The 14,825-nt window shown below is 37.8% G+C and overlaps 1 protein-coding gene across 10 annotated transcripts in view; it reads left to right on the plus strand.

Annotated features, from left to right (window-relative positions):
• Nucleotides 1-14,825, plus strand: part of PHTF1 (putative homeodomain transcription factor 1) — an 84,760-nt gene that overhangs the window by 49,714 nt on the left and 20,221 nt on the right. For all 10 annotated transcript variants that reach the window (XM_040231004.1, XM_040231005.1, XM_040231007.1 and 7 more), the window contains 4 exons: nt 1,596-1,724; nt 2,244-2,516; nt 3,703-3,834; nt 4,335-4,421. In XM_040231004.1, coding sequence (XP_040086938.1) covers nt 1,596-1,724; nt 2,244-2,516; nt 3,703-3,834; nt 4,335-4,421 — 621 coding nt within the window. The remainder of the gene's footprint in view (nt 1-1,595; nt 1,725-2,243; nt 2,517-3,702; nt 3,835-4,334; nt 4,422-14,825) is intronic.

Here is a 14,825-nt window from a genome sequence, read left to right on the forward strand (position 1 = left end):
GGATAGCTCTCATCTGGATCCTTACAACAGCTTCTCTAGCCTTGTTCCCTTTTGCTTCATTTTCCACACTACAGCCGGAATGATGCTTCTAAAATACAAATATGGGACCTCCTGGTGGGTCCAGTGGTTAAGAATTTGCCTTGCAATGCAAAGAACATGGGTTCAATCCCTGGTCAGGGAACTAAGATCCCTGTGCCTTATGGCGGCTAAGCCTGTGCAGCACAGCTAGAGAGTCCACAGGATCTGGAGCCCACACACAACTACAGAGCCCGCGCACTGCAACTGTGACCCACCTCAGCCACATAATTAAGTAAAATTAAAAAAAAATACTAAAATTGTTTTTTAAAAGTAAAGATCTGATGCCATTCCCCTTACAGTGCTTTAATTGCTTTCTTTTTCCCTTTGGATTATTTGCTTCTGTTTATTTGCTCTGATACAGTCTCACATGGTTGAGTTGAGTCTCACAACTCAACTGAACTTCTTCCAGTTTCCTCATGTACTTCTGGGTCTTTCCTGAAACACGCTTTTCTCCAGTACTCATTCCTTTGGGTAAATCCCTTTTGTCTTTCAGGTCTTAGCTCAGTTGATACTTCCTTAGGAAGTCTTTTTAATATGCTCCTAAAGCATTCTTCTCTTCCCTTATCACACTACGCAGTAACTTTATTTAATCACATCTCCTTTATAAGTCTGTAAACTCCTTGATGTCAAGGACCTTGTATCTTGTTCTCCAGTATATCCATAGTTCCTGTTAATAGTAGCTGCTTAATAAATATTTTTTGGCTAAATCAGTTAATAGATCCATAAATGCTCATCAGCATTATGCTAAGCATTGTTGTAGGAGAAGAAATATGCCATATGATCTTTTTTTAAAAAAAATAACATATATTAGTTTGGGGACAAGATGGTTTTATGGAAAACAAGTAGAGGGCACTATAAAAGCAGCAGCATATAATTAGATGCAGATTTATCTACGATAGACTGTTTTGATTGATTCAGAGAAGGGCAATATGAGAGAGACTTGTGGCCATCAGAGAGCACATGTTGATAAAATGGACTTGAGTTGGGACTTGAAGAACAAGACGTGACATGGCAGAGGAAAGTGCTGGGCTGTTTTCATAGTGACCTTCTCCTCTTGTGCTTTCTGTGCTTTTCCATGTCCTGGTTAGACCAGAGAAAGGCTGACCTCCTTACCATTCCTGTGATATCTAAGGCCTGTTAGCGCCTCTCCTACCTAACTTCCTCCTACCCCTGGTCTAGTCGTGGTGCTATGGAAATACTTTCCTCCATGAATACGCCACGCTTATCCTCACTTCCATATGCTTAGAGGTGGAAGCAACTTCAGAGATCATGGAATCCTACCTCCCATCATCACAGAAGACATACAACCTCTCTTCAGGTAAGAAATTGGCTTAGTAAGGAGAAAGGACCAGAAGCCAGCGTCGTGGAGGTGGTAATTGGAGTGATGAGGTCTGTGAGGGAGAGAACAGAATGACACGGCAGAGCACTGGCGAATGTGGCCTGGGAACCAGATAAAGGGAAAAAATTCTAAAGGAGGAAAGAATGAGTGGATGGAAATATTTATTTTTTCTTCTCAGAACCATTTATTCTGGCTTCAGAACTCAAGTCCTGCCTCTGATCGAGTTAGTGCAATAATCTGGGAAGGGAATGAGTGCAAAAAGATGGATATGTCTGTGTTGGAAATAAGTGGCATCATCATGAGCAGGGTAAGGTTTAATAAGTTTTCAGAGTTTTCAAAAGATCTGTTTTATAATCAGCAGCTATTTCATTGCAGAAGGAAATGGCAACCCACTCCAGTATTCTTGCCTGGGAAATCCCATGGACAGAGGATCCTGGTGGACTGCAGTCCATGGGATCACAAAGAGTCGGGCACAACTGTACACACACGCACACACAGACAGCTATTTCAGATTGTATTTAATGATCAAAACGTTGACTCCATTTTTAAGACACAAGTATGTGTACCTTAAATTTTGTAGCCAGCTTTCACTTGGTAGTGTGTTTTTTAATTTGTTACAGAGGTCTCTTCGAGCCTGATCAATTATTCAGGTAGAGTTTACAAATATTTATTTAATCCTAAAAGTCATAAATTGGTACTTCATTTTTATTTGTATTTCTTTTAGAACAGATTTAGTTTATAATAATCTAAATAGTATTCGACAAATACTGCTTCACAACTGCATATAGCTGTGCAATAATGATAGCTGTTTTAAATTAATTTCCAGGTTAATGCATATCAGCAAGGAGTAGGTTATCAGATGCTGGGAAATGTCGTCACCATTGGATTAGCATTTTTCCCTTTTTTACACCGACTGTTTCGTGATAAGAACCTTGACCAGCTAAAATCCATCTCAGCTGAGGAGATCTTGACTCTCTTTTGTGGGGCACCACCTGTTACACCAATTATTATTTTGTCTATAATTAACTTTTTTGAGCGACTGTGTCTTACCTGGATGTTTTTTTTCATGATGTGTGTGGCAGAGAGAACATATAAACAGGTCAGTAGAAACTGAGTAAAATTTCTCACCTCTTTTTTTGTATATGATGTTCTGTTTAGTTGCTTTTGTTGTCTTGATTTGTTCTCTCTCCAGAAGCTAACATGGGCAGTGGAGGCTTGGTAAGTGGACTTTTGGTATTTGTGGGTTTAACACTTCTGATATTGATTATTTACAAATAACATGCTGTAATCTGAAATTTTACTGAGCCTATATGTAGGAGTAAGTGGCTGAGCCTAGCTGATTGTTCACACCTGCTCCTTGATGTGCCTCGATGTGTTTTATATATGTAGAAAGTGAAAGTGAAGTCATGTCCAACTCTTTGCAACCCCATGGGCTGTAGCCTACCAGGCTCCTCTGTCCATGGGATTCACCAGGCAATAGTACTGGAGTGGATTGCCATTTCCGTCTCTAGGGGATCTTCCCAACCCAGGGATCAAACCCGGGTCTCCCACATTGTAGACAGACGCTTTACCATCTGAGCCACCATGTAGAGTGTGTAGTAATTCCAAGGTGAAAATGTTTCTGAAAAATGGCCAAGTGAGAAATAAATTTATTGAAATTGGATAAGAGTTTGGTATTGAGGGCTTATTATATTGGTGATATGTGTAAAAAATACAGTTTTTGTATGGAAATGTAATTTGGAAGTAAGCTAAAATTTTGTATAAATGTTTGAATTTGTGAAGGTTGGGATTCACAAAGGTCTCCAAGGCGTATTCCTTGAAAATGTCCAGAGTGTAGTATATCAGAAGAATGTGTACATGTGTGTTCAGTTGTGTTCAGTTCTTTGTGACCCTTTGGACTGTAGCCCAAGCTACAAGCTCCTCTGTCCATGGGATAATTTAGGCAAGAATACTGGAGTGGGTTGCCATGCCCTCCTCCAGGGCATCTTCCTGACCCAGGGATGGAACCCACATTTTCCGTGTCTCCTGCATTGCAAGTGGATTCCTTACCTACTGAGCCTTTGGGGAAGCCCCCCTGAAGAAGTCACTAAGACAGGAAGTGAAAAAGCATTGTTAAATAGCTCATTAATCCGTTGCTACAGAAAGCACATTATACATAATGATCAGAACTTGATTCTTTTAATATTTTTTAAGTGCTGGGAATATTTTACAATTATATAACTATATACACATTGACATATAACGTACATTTCACTTTGTGATTTTTTTTTTTTAACCTCCTCTAGAGATTTTTATTTGCAAAACTCTTCAGCCATATTACTTCTGCCAGGAAAGCTAGGAAATATGAAATACCTCATTTCAGACTTAAAAAGGTGGAGAACATTAAGATATGGTTATCACTGCGTTCCTTTCTAAAGGTGAGTTTTAACTAACCATGGAATATTTGCAGTAATACACAGAAAACATGCTCATTGAAATTTCTGGTGGCAGATATTCACCAGGCTGGGTAGTCCTATGTTCTGGACAGATTATATCAGTGACTGACATCTAGCTCACCTGTTTGACAACAGATTGGGAATGATCTAGCTGCAGAGCTGGTAGAGCTAATGAAATAAGGGCTTAGAAAGGGAAAAGAAATTTTAAACTCTTAGGGCAGAGTGATAAGCTGAATGTTGCATCTTTTCCTGACTTCTGGGGAAACATTCCTGCTGAAAATGTGTTAGTGAATCAATCACACCCTTAACTTGAATGACATGAATCTCAGAGCTTAATTAAAGTTGAAGATGTCCAAAATATATTAAAATCCTGTGTCAGAAACCTCTTATAAACATTCGTTTTCACACCAAATAGTAAGATTAGGTCCCCTAATCTGTCTCCAGCGGGGACCTAAAACGCTAACCTGTGTCTCACTCTCCAGAGACGGGGCCCACAGCGATCAGTGGATGTGGTTGTGTCTTCTGTCTTCCTACTGACACTTTCCATTGCTTTCATTTGTTGTGCCCAGGTAAGAGTTTCAGATCTATTTCAGGGGAAAGAAGAAAATAGAACTTGCTTTCTGTTTTAAACTAGTTCACTGTATTTAAGTGAATACACTCACACACACACATACGCACACACATACACATACACACAACAGATGTTTGTTTCTGACAGCTCTGGGAACCAGAGAGTCCAAGGTTAAAATGCCAGGATGATTACATTGAAGTATTCATTTCAGTTCAGTTCAGTCGCTCAGTCGTGTCCGACTCTTAGCGACCCCATGAATCGCAGCACGCCAGGCCTCCCTGTTCATCACCAGCTCCCGGAGTTCACTCAGACTCACGTCCATCAAGTCAGTGATCCCATCCAGCCATCTCATCCTCTGTCGTCCTCTTCTCCTCCTGCCCCCAATCCCTCCCAGCATCAGAGTCTTTTCCAATGAGTCAACTCTTCGCATGAGGTGGCCAAAGTACTGGAATTTCAGCTTCAGCATCATTCCTTCCAAAGAAATCCCAGGGCTGATCTCCTTCAGAATGGACTGGTTGGATCTCCTTGCAGTCCAAGGGACTCTCAAGAGTCTTCTCCAACACCACCGTTCAAAAGCATCAGTTCTTCGGTGCTCAGCCTTCTTCACAGTCCAACTCTCACATCCATACCTGACCACTGGAAAAACCATAGCCTTGACTGGACGGACCTTAGTCAGCAAAGTAATGTCTCCGCTTTTGAGTATGCTATCTAGGTTGGTCATAACTTTTCTTCCAGTTCTAACTGTTGCTTCCTGACCTGCATACAGATTTTTCAAGAGGCAGGTCAGGTGGCCTGGTATTCCCATCTCTTTCAGAATTTTCCACAGTTTATTGTGATCCACACAGTCAAAGGCTTTGGCATAGTCAATAAAGCAGAAATAGATGTTTTTCTGGAACTCTCTTGCTTTTTCCATGATCCAGCGGATGTTGGCAATTTGATCTCTGGTTCTGCCTTTTGTAAAACCAGCTTGAACATCAGGAAGTTCACGGTTCACGTATTGCTGAAGCGTGGCTTGGAGAATTTTGAGCATTACTTTACTCGCGTTTGAGATAAGTGCAATTGTGCGGTAGTTTGAGCATTCTTTGGCATTGCTTTTCTTTGGGATTGCAGTGAAAACTGACCTTTTCCAGTCCTGTGGCCACTGCTGAGTTTTCCAAATTTGCTGGCATATTGAGTGCAGCACTTTCACAGCATCATCTTTCAGGATTTGAAACAGCTCCACTGGAATTCCATCACCTCCACTAGCTTTGTTCGTAGTGATGCTTTTGAGGGCCCACTTGACTTCACATTCCAGGATGTCTAGCTCTAGATTAGTGATCACACCATCATGATTATCTGGGTCATGAAGATCTTTTTTGTACAGTTCTTCTGTGTATTCTTGCCACCTCTTCTTAATATCTTCTGCTTGGGATGGGCCAAAAAATTTGTTTGGATTTTTCTGTAAGATGGTACAGAAAAACCATACTAACTTTTTGGCCAACCCTGTGTGTGTGTGTTTACTGTGTCTAAATTTCTTTTGCTATTTTGAATACTTGTTAATTTTTATGACTTTTGAAATGAGAATAAGAGTAATTTTTAGTCCTTTAAGACTCTAAGATCATGGTAACTTAATTGGAAGTTTTTGATTGGTAATAAAGCTATATATCATGATGGATACAAGATAGTGATTTTTTTAACTTCATCATTTCTTCTAATTTTATTATCACTCTAAAGTAGACTTTTCCCCATTTAATCATTCATTCATTTATTATGTTATGGATTCCTATGTTCTTATTTTTACCTAATGGATTATAAATTATTACTATATTGTTTTGATACATAATTGTCCTAGATTTGGCCAGCGGGAGACCCTTAAAGTGCCTTCCTATGTTCTTTGGAGAGGTCCCTATATATTTTTTGTTTCTATTTCTATGTTTTCTTTTTTATAAGAATTTACAGCCTTATTCTATACTTTTCCACTTACTAAGTTTTAATTCTGTGACAGTCAGAGAACATGCTCTGAAAGTTTTCAGTCCTTTGAAATATGTACAGACTTGTTTTATTATCCAGTACATGGTGAGTTTCATTAAATCTTCCATCAGGTCTTTGAAAGAATTTGTATTCCTTTGTTTTGGAGAGCAGTTTTCCCTCTCTGTAAATTAGCCCAAGTTTATTAGTTGTATGGCTGAAATTTCTCATATTCTTACTCATCTTTTTGGTTTGCTTATTTTATAAACCATTGAGAGAAGTGTGGTCATGTCTGCTCTGATGGTGGATTTATCTTTTTCTCCTTTTGTTTCTGTCAATTTTTGCTTTATATGTTTTTAAGCAGTATAATTGGGTGCATGCAGACTTGGAATTGATATCCATCTCCTTGGTGGATTGACTTTTATGTAATTTATAGTCTTTTTTTTTTTCTCAATCCAGGATCACATATTCATTTAGCTTTCATCTCTCATCTGTCATTTAGCTCTTTAATCTCCTTTAATCCTGAATAGTGTCAAGCTTTGTTTGTCTTCATGAACTGATAAAATGTCTCTGTTTCTAATGTATCTTAAAATCTACTCTATTTGATTTTAATTTAACTATACTGTCTTTTGATTAGTTTTTGTATGTTCTATCTTTGTTTTATACCCTTTTTCATTTATTTTTTCTTTATATTTTAGTTGCCTTTAGTCAGCATATTGATTGCTTGTTTCTTCTTTTTTTGCTGTTAATCTATCAAAGTGCTTTTATATCTTTCAGTTGAGTTCAGTCGCTCAGTCGTGTCCGACTCTTTGCAACCCCATGATTCGTAGCACTCCAGGCCTCCCTGTCCATCACCAACTCCTGGAGTTCACCCAAACTCATGTCCATCGAGTCGATGATGCCATCCAGCCATCTCATCCTCTGTTGTCCCCTTCTCCTGCCCCCGATCCCTCCCAGCATCGGAGTCTTTTCCAATGAGTTAACTCTTCGCATCAGGTGGCCAAAGTATTGGAGTTTCAGCTTCAGCATCAGTCCTTCCAAAGAACACCCAGGACTGGTTGGATCTCCTTGCAGTCCAAGGGACTCTCAAGAGTCTTCTCCAACACCACAGTTCAAAAGCATCAATTCTTCGGCCCTCCGCTTTCTTCACAGTCAAACTCTCACATCCATACCTGACCACTGGAAAAACCATAGCCTTGACTAGACGGACCTTTGTTGGCAAAATACTATCTCTGCTTTTCCAATGTTGAAAATTTATTTCATTTATTTTGGTAACAAATCTGAGTTTGCTACAAAATATTATCTCTTTCTGAGGTCTCTCTTTTTTATTAAAATTAAAGTATAGTTGATTTACAATGTTGTGTTTAAGGTATACAGCAAAGTGATTCAGTTATACATATTTATACATGTTTATATGTAACTATATATTTTCTTTGCAGATTCTTTTCCCTTATATGGGCTTCCTTGGTAGGTCAGATGGTAAAAAATTCCCCATGCAATGTGGGAGACCTGGGCTCGATCTCTGGGCTGGGAAGATCCCCTGGAGGAGGGCATGGCAACCCACTCCAGTATTCTTGCCTGGAGAATCCCCATGGACAGAGGAACCTGGCAGGCTACGATCTGTGGGGTCGCAAAGAGTTAGACATGACTGAGTGACTAAGCACATAGGTTATTATAAACATTGAGTATAATTCCATGTGATATATATACCACATCTTCTTTATCCATTTGTCTGTTGATGGACATTTATATTGCTTCTATGTCTTGACTGTTGTAAATAGTGCTGCAGTGAACATTGGGATGCATATATATTTTTCAATTATAGTTTTGTCTGGATATATGTCCAGGAGTAGGATTGGAGGGTCATATGTTGTAACTCTGTTTTTAGTTTCTTAAGGAACCTTCATGTTCTCCCTGGTGATAATACCAATTTACATTCCCACCAACAGTGTAGGAGGGTTCCTTTTTCTTTACACCCTCTTCAACATTTATTATTTGTAGACTTTTTGATGATGGCCATTCTGACGGAAGTGAGGTGATACTTTGTTGTAGATTTGTTTTGCATTTCTCTAATAGTTAGCAGTGTTGAGCATCTTTACATGTGCCTTTTGGTCATCTGCATGTCCTTTTTTGGAGAACTGTCTATTTAGATCTTCTGTCCATTTTTTAATTGGGCTAATTTGGGTGTTTTTGTTATTGAGTTGTATGAGCTGTTTGTATATTTTGGGAATAAAGCTTTGTTGGTCTCATCATTTATAAACATTTTCTCCCATTCTGTAACTTGTCTTTTTGTTTTGTTTGTGGTATCCTTTGTTGTGCAAAAGCTTTTAAGTTTAATTTGGTCCCATTTGTTTATTTTTGTTTTTATTTCCATTACTCTAGGAGATGGATCCAAAAAGATATTACTGTGATTTATGTAAAAGAGTGTTCTGCCTGTGTTTTCCTCTAGGAAGTTCATATCGTAGTATCCAGTTTTACATTTGGGTCTTTAATCCATTTTATTTTTGTTATGATGTTAGAGAAATTTTATAATTTTGTCCTTTTACATTTAGCTGTCCGTTTTCCCAGCACCATTTATTGAAGAGACTGTTTTTTCTCCATCGTATGTTCTTGCCTCCTTTGTCATAGATTAATTGACTATAGGTCTGTGGGTTTATTTCTGGGCTTTTGATCCTGTGCCATTGATCTTATTTCTGTTTTTGTGCCAGTACCATACTGTTTTGATTACTGTAATTTTGTATTGTAGTCAGAAGTCAGGGAGCCTGTTTCCTCCAGCTTTGTTTTTCTTTCTCCAGATTGCTTTGCCTATCGACATATTTTGTGTTTCTATACAAATTAAAAACTTTTTTTGTTGTTTTAGTTCTTTGAAAAATTTCATTGGTAATGTGATAGAGATTGCATTGAATCTGTAGATTGTCTTGAGTCATATGGTTATTTTAACAACGTTAATCCTGCCAGTCCAAGAAACCGGTATATATATGTATATATCTTTCCATCTGCTGTGTCATCTTCAATTTCTTTCATCAGTGTCTTATAGTTTTTGGAGTACAAGTATTTAGCCTCCTTAAGTAGGTTTATTCCTAGGTATTTTATTCTTTTTGATATGATGGTAAATAGGATTATTTCCTTAGTTTCTCTTTCTTGTCTTTTGTTGTTAGTGTATAGAAATGCAACAGATTTCTGTGTATTAATTTTGTATTCTGCAACTTTACCAAATTCACTGATGAGCTTCCATCGTTTTCTGATGGCATCTTTAGGATTTTCTATGTACAGTATCATATCGTCTGAGAACTGTGACAGTTTTACTTCTTCCGTTCCAATTTGGATTCCTTTTATTTCTTTTTCTTCTCTGAAGGCTGTAGCTAGGACTTCCAAAACTCTGTTGAATGAAAGAAGTGAAGTTGGGCATCCTTGTCTTGTACTTGATCTTAGAGGAAATGCTTTCAACTTTTCACTGTTGAGTGTGATGGTAGCTGTGGGTTTGTGATATGTGGCCTTTAGTACATTGAGATATGTTCCCTCTATGTCCAGTTTGATAGGAGTTTTTAATCATTAATGGATGTTAAATGTTGTCAAAAGTTTTTTCTGCATTTATTGAGATAATCATACAGTTAATGTGTAGTGTATCATACTGGTTGATTTGTGGATATTGAAAAATCCTTGCATCTCTGAGATAAATCCCACTTGATCATGGTATATGATCCTTTTACAGTATTGTTGGATTCAGTTTGCTATTATTTTGTTGAGGATTTTTGCATCTATGTTCATCAGTGTTATAGGCTTACAATTTTCTTTTTTTGTGTGATTTCTTTGTCTGGTCTTGGTATCAGAGTGATGGTGGCCTCATATAGTGAGTTTGGAATTGTTCCTTCCTCTGAAGTTTTTGGGAATAATTTCAGAAGGATAGGTGTTATCTCTTTTCTAAATGTTTGATGGAATTTGCCTGTGAATGTCTCTGGTCTGGGAGTTTTAAAATCATAGATTCAATTTCAGTATTTGTGAATGATCTATTCATATCTTCTATTTTTTCTTGGTTCAGTCTTGAGAGATTGTACCTCTCTAAGAATTTGTCCATTTCTTCTAAGTTGTCTGTTTTATTGGTATATAATTGCTTGTAGTGGTTTCTCATTTCTAATTAATTGATTTGGTCCCTCTCCCTTTTTTTCCTGATAAGTCTGGTTAAATATTTATCATTTATCTTTTCAAAGAACAAACTTTTAGCTTTATTGATCTTTTCTGTTGTTTCCTTGGTCTCTGTTTCATTTATCTCTGCCCTGATCTTTTTGATTTATTTTCTTCTACTACCTTTGGGTTTTGTTTGTTCTTTCTCTAGTTGCTTTACGCATGAGGTTAGGTTGTTAGAGATTTTTCTTCTTTCCAAAGGTAAGCTTGTATCCCTCTAAAGAACTGATTTTCTGTGTCTGATAGGTTTTGGATAATCGTGTGTTCTTTTGTCTCTAGGTATTTAAAATTTTTTTCTCTTAGATTTCTTTAGTAATCCATTGATGGTAGTGGTGGTGGTTATTTTTATATTGGGGAGAACTCAGTCACATAGCTATACCTAGTTACAATCAAGATTGAGAAATGGATTCTAGCCTGTTCAAATTCAAAAGGTGGGGGGGCCTGTTTGAAAGTAGGAAAAAAGTGCTGTTAATGATACCAAAATATAAAACTTTTACTTTTCGTCTGTGGTTTCTCTCTCTCAATTTGTCATAGTGTTTTTGTTTGTTTGTTTAATTTTTTGAAAGTTGTAGTATAATTGCTTTACAGTGTTGTGTTAATTTCTGCTGTCCAACAGTGTGAATCAGCTCTGTCTACATACATTCCACATTGGTTGTTTAGTAGCATGTTGTATAGCCTGCATGTGATTTTTTTTTCTCCATGTAGTTGATTTCTAATCTTACAGTGTTGTGGTTGGAAAAGATGCTTGATATAATTTCAATTTTCTTAAATTGGCCAAGGCCTGCTTCATGGACCAGCATGTGATTTATCTGAGAGAGTGTTCCATGTTCACGTGAAAAGAATGTGCATTCTGCTGCTTTCAGATGGAATGCTCTGTAAATATCAAGTTCATCTGAGACATGTACACACTGCTGTATTTAAAACAGATAACCAACAAAGACCTACTGTGTAGTACATAGAATTGTGTTCAGTGCTATGTGGCAACCTGGATGGATGGACACTTTGGCGAGAGTGAATACATGTATATGTATGGCTGAATCCATTCACTGTTCACCTGAAACTGTCACAACATTGTTAATTGGCTATACCCTGGTACAAAACAAAAAGTTTAAAGAAGTGTCAGTTAAGTCTATCTATCTGGTGTAATGTGTCATTTAAGGACTGTGCTTTCTTACTGATCTTCTTTCTGGATGATCTGTTTAATGATGTAAGTGGGACATTAAAATTCCCTATTATTGTTGTGTTACTGTCAGTTTCTCTTTTTTAATGTCTGTTAACATTTGCCTTAAATATTGAGGTACTCCAATGTTTGGTACATATGAATTTACAGTTGTTACACCTTCTTTGATTGACCCCTTGATCATGGTGTAGTGTCCTTCTTTGTCTCTTGTAACAGTCTTTATTTTAAAGTCTGTTTTGTCTGGCATAAATATTGCTACTCCAGCTTTTTGATTTCCACTTGAATCAGTTCACTTCAGTTGCTCAGTCGTGTCAGCTCTTTGTCACCCCATGGACCTGCAGCACACTACCTTCCCTGTCCATCACCAGCCACTGGAGCTTGCTCAAACTCATGTCCATTGAGTGGGTGATGCCATCCAACCATCTCATCCTCTGTCGTCCCCTTCTCCTCCCGCCTTCAACCTTTCCCAGCATCAGGGTCTTTTCCAGTGAGTCAGTTTTTCTCATCTGGTGGCCAAAGTATTGGAGTTTCAGCTTCAGCATCAGTCCTCCCAATGAATATTTGGGACTGATTTCTTTTAGGATTGACTGGTTTGATCTCCTCATAGTCCAAGGGACTCTCAAGAGTCTTCTCCAACACCACAGTTCAAAAGCATCAATTCTTCAGTGCTCAGCTTTCTTTATAGTCAAACTCTCACATCCATACATGACTACTGGAAAAACCATAGCTTTGACTAGATGGACCTTTGTTGGCAAAATAATGTCTCTGCTTTTTACTATGCTGTCTAGGTAGGTCATAGCTTTTCTTCCAAGGAGCAAGCATCTTTTAATTTTATGGCTGCAATCACCATCTGGAGTGATTTTGGAGCCCAGAAAAATAAAGTCAGCTACTGTTTCCACTGTTTCCCCATCTATTTCCCATGAAGTGATGGGACTGGATACCATGATCTTCATTTTCTGGATGTTTAATTTTAAGCCAACTCTTTCACTCTCCTCTTTCACTTTCATCAAGAGGCTCTTTAGTTCTTCGCTTTCTGCCATAAGGGTGGTGTCATCTGTGTATCTGAGGTTATTGATATTTCCCCTGGCAGTCTTGATTCCAGCTTGTGCTTCATCCAGCCTGGCATTTTGCATGATGTACTCTGCATATAAGTTAAATAAGCAGGGTGGCAATATACAGCCTTGACATACTCCTTTCCCGATTTGGAACCAGTCTGTTGTTCCATGTCCAGTTCTAACTGTTGCTCCTTGACCTGCATACAGATTTCTCAGGAGGCAGGTAAGGTAGTCTGGTATTCCCATCTCTTTTAATAATTTTCCACAGTTTGTTGTGGTCCACACAGTTGAATACTTTGGTGTAGTCCATAAAGCAGAAGTAGATGTTTTCCTGAAACTCTTTCTTTATCGATGATCCAACAGATGCTGGCAATTTGATCTCTGGCTTCTCTGCCTTTTCTAAATCCAGCTTGAACATCTGGAAGTTCATGCTGGTTCAAACATACTGTTGAAACCTGGCTTAGAGAATTTTCAGCATTACTTTGCTAGAATGTGAGATGAGTACAATTGTGCAGTAGTTTGAGCATTCTTTGGCATTGCCTTTCTTTGGGATTGGAATGAAAACTGACCTTTTCCATGACTTGCATGGATTACCTTTTTCCATCCTCTCACTTTCAGTCTGAATGTGTTTCTAGATCTGAAGCGGATCTCTTGAAGACAGCATATATATTGGTCTTATTTTTGTATCCATTCAACCAATCTTTTTTAATTGGTACATTTAATCTGTTTACATTTAATTATCACTATCTATGTTCTTATTGCCATTTTAAAAATTGTTTGAATGTGTTTTTGGAGATTTTTTTTTCCTCCTCTCCTCTCGTTCTCTTGTGATTTGTTGACTATCTTTAGTGTTGTCTTTGGATTCCTTTTCCTTTTTTGTGTGTACATCTATTTAGGATTTTTGGTTTGTGGTTACCATGAGGTTTTGGTGTAGCAGCCTATATATATACAAAATTGTTTTAAGTTGTTGATCTCTTAATTTCAAATGCATTTTAAATAGCCTGCATTTGTACTCTCCTCCCCACATAATTTCTGGCTTTAATATTATATTTGTGTGTGGATGGTTTTGTACCTTTACTGGATGAGCCTTTACTGATGAGCTTTTCATTTTGTAATTTTCTTGTTTCTAATTGTGGCCTTTTCAGTTTAGAGAAATTGCTTTAGCATTTGTTTTAAATCTGGTTTGGTGGTGCTGAATTCTTATAGCTTTTGCTTGTCTGTAAAGGTTTTGATTTCTCCATCAGCCACAATATAGAGCCTTGCTTGGTAGTCTTGGTTGTAGGTTTTTCCCTTTTATCACTTTAAATATATCATTTATATTTATCTTATAAGGCCACTCCCTTCTGGCCTGCAGAGTTTCTCCTGAAAAATCTGCTTATAAATTTATGGACATTCCCTTGTATGTTATTTGTTGCTTTTCCCTTGTTGATTTTCATATTTTCTCTGTCTTTAATTTTTGTAAGTTTGATGACTGTATGTTTCAGCATGTTTCTCCCTGGTTTAATCCTGTATGGGATTCTCTACGCTTCCTGGACTTGGGTGACTGTTTCCTTTCCCATGATAGGAGAGTGTTCAAATATTTTTTCAGGCCTTTTCTCTCCCTCATCTCCTTCTGGGACCCCTGTGATACGAATGTTGGTGCATTTGACATTGTCCCAGAGTTTCTTAACCTGTCCTCATTTCTTTTCATTCTTTTGTCTTTATTCTGCTCTGTATCTGTGATTTCCACCATTCTATCTTCCAGCTCGCTGATTCATTCCTCTGCCTCATTTATTCTTCTATTGATTCCTTCTCATGTATTTCTCATTTCAGTTATCGTATTCTTCAGTCCTGTTTGGTCGTTCTTTATATTTTCTGGCTCTTTGCTAAAAACTTACTGCTCTTTGATCCATTCTTTCTGAGTTCTTGGATCATCTTTACGATCTTTACTTTGAACTCTTTATCAGGTAGATTGCCTGTCTCCAGTTCCCTTAGTCGTTCCTCTGGAGTTTTATCTTGTGCCTTCATCTGGAACATATTCCTTTGCTGTGTCATTTTG

This window comes from Oryx dammah, unplaced genomic scaffold, assembly GCF_014754425.2.
Source record: "Oryx dammah isolate SB20612 unplaced genomic scaffold, SCBI_Odam_1.1 HiC_scaffold_28, whole genome shotgun sequence".
Classification (NCBI taxonomy): domain Eukaryota; kingdom Metazoa; phylum Chordata; class Mammalia; order Artiodactyla; family Bovidae; genus Oryx; species Oryx dammah.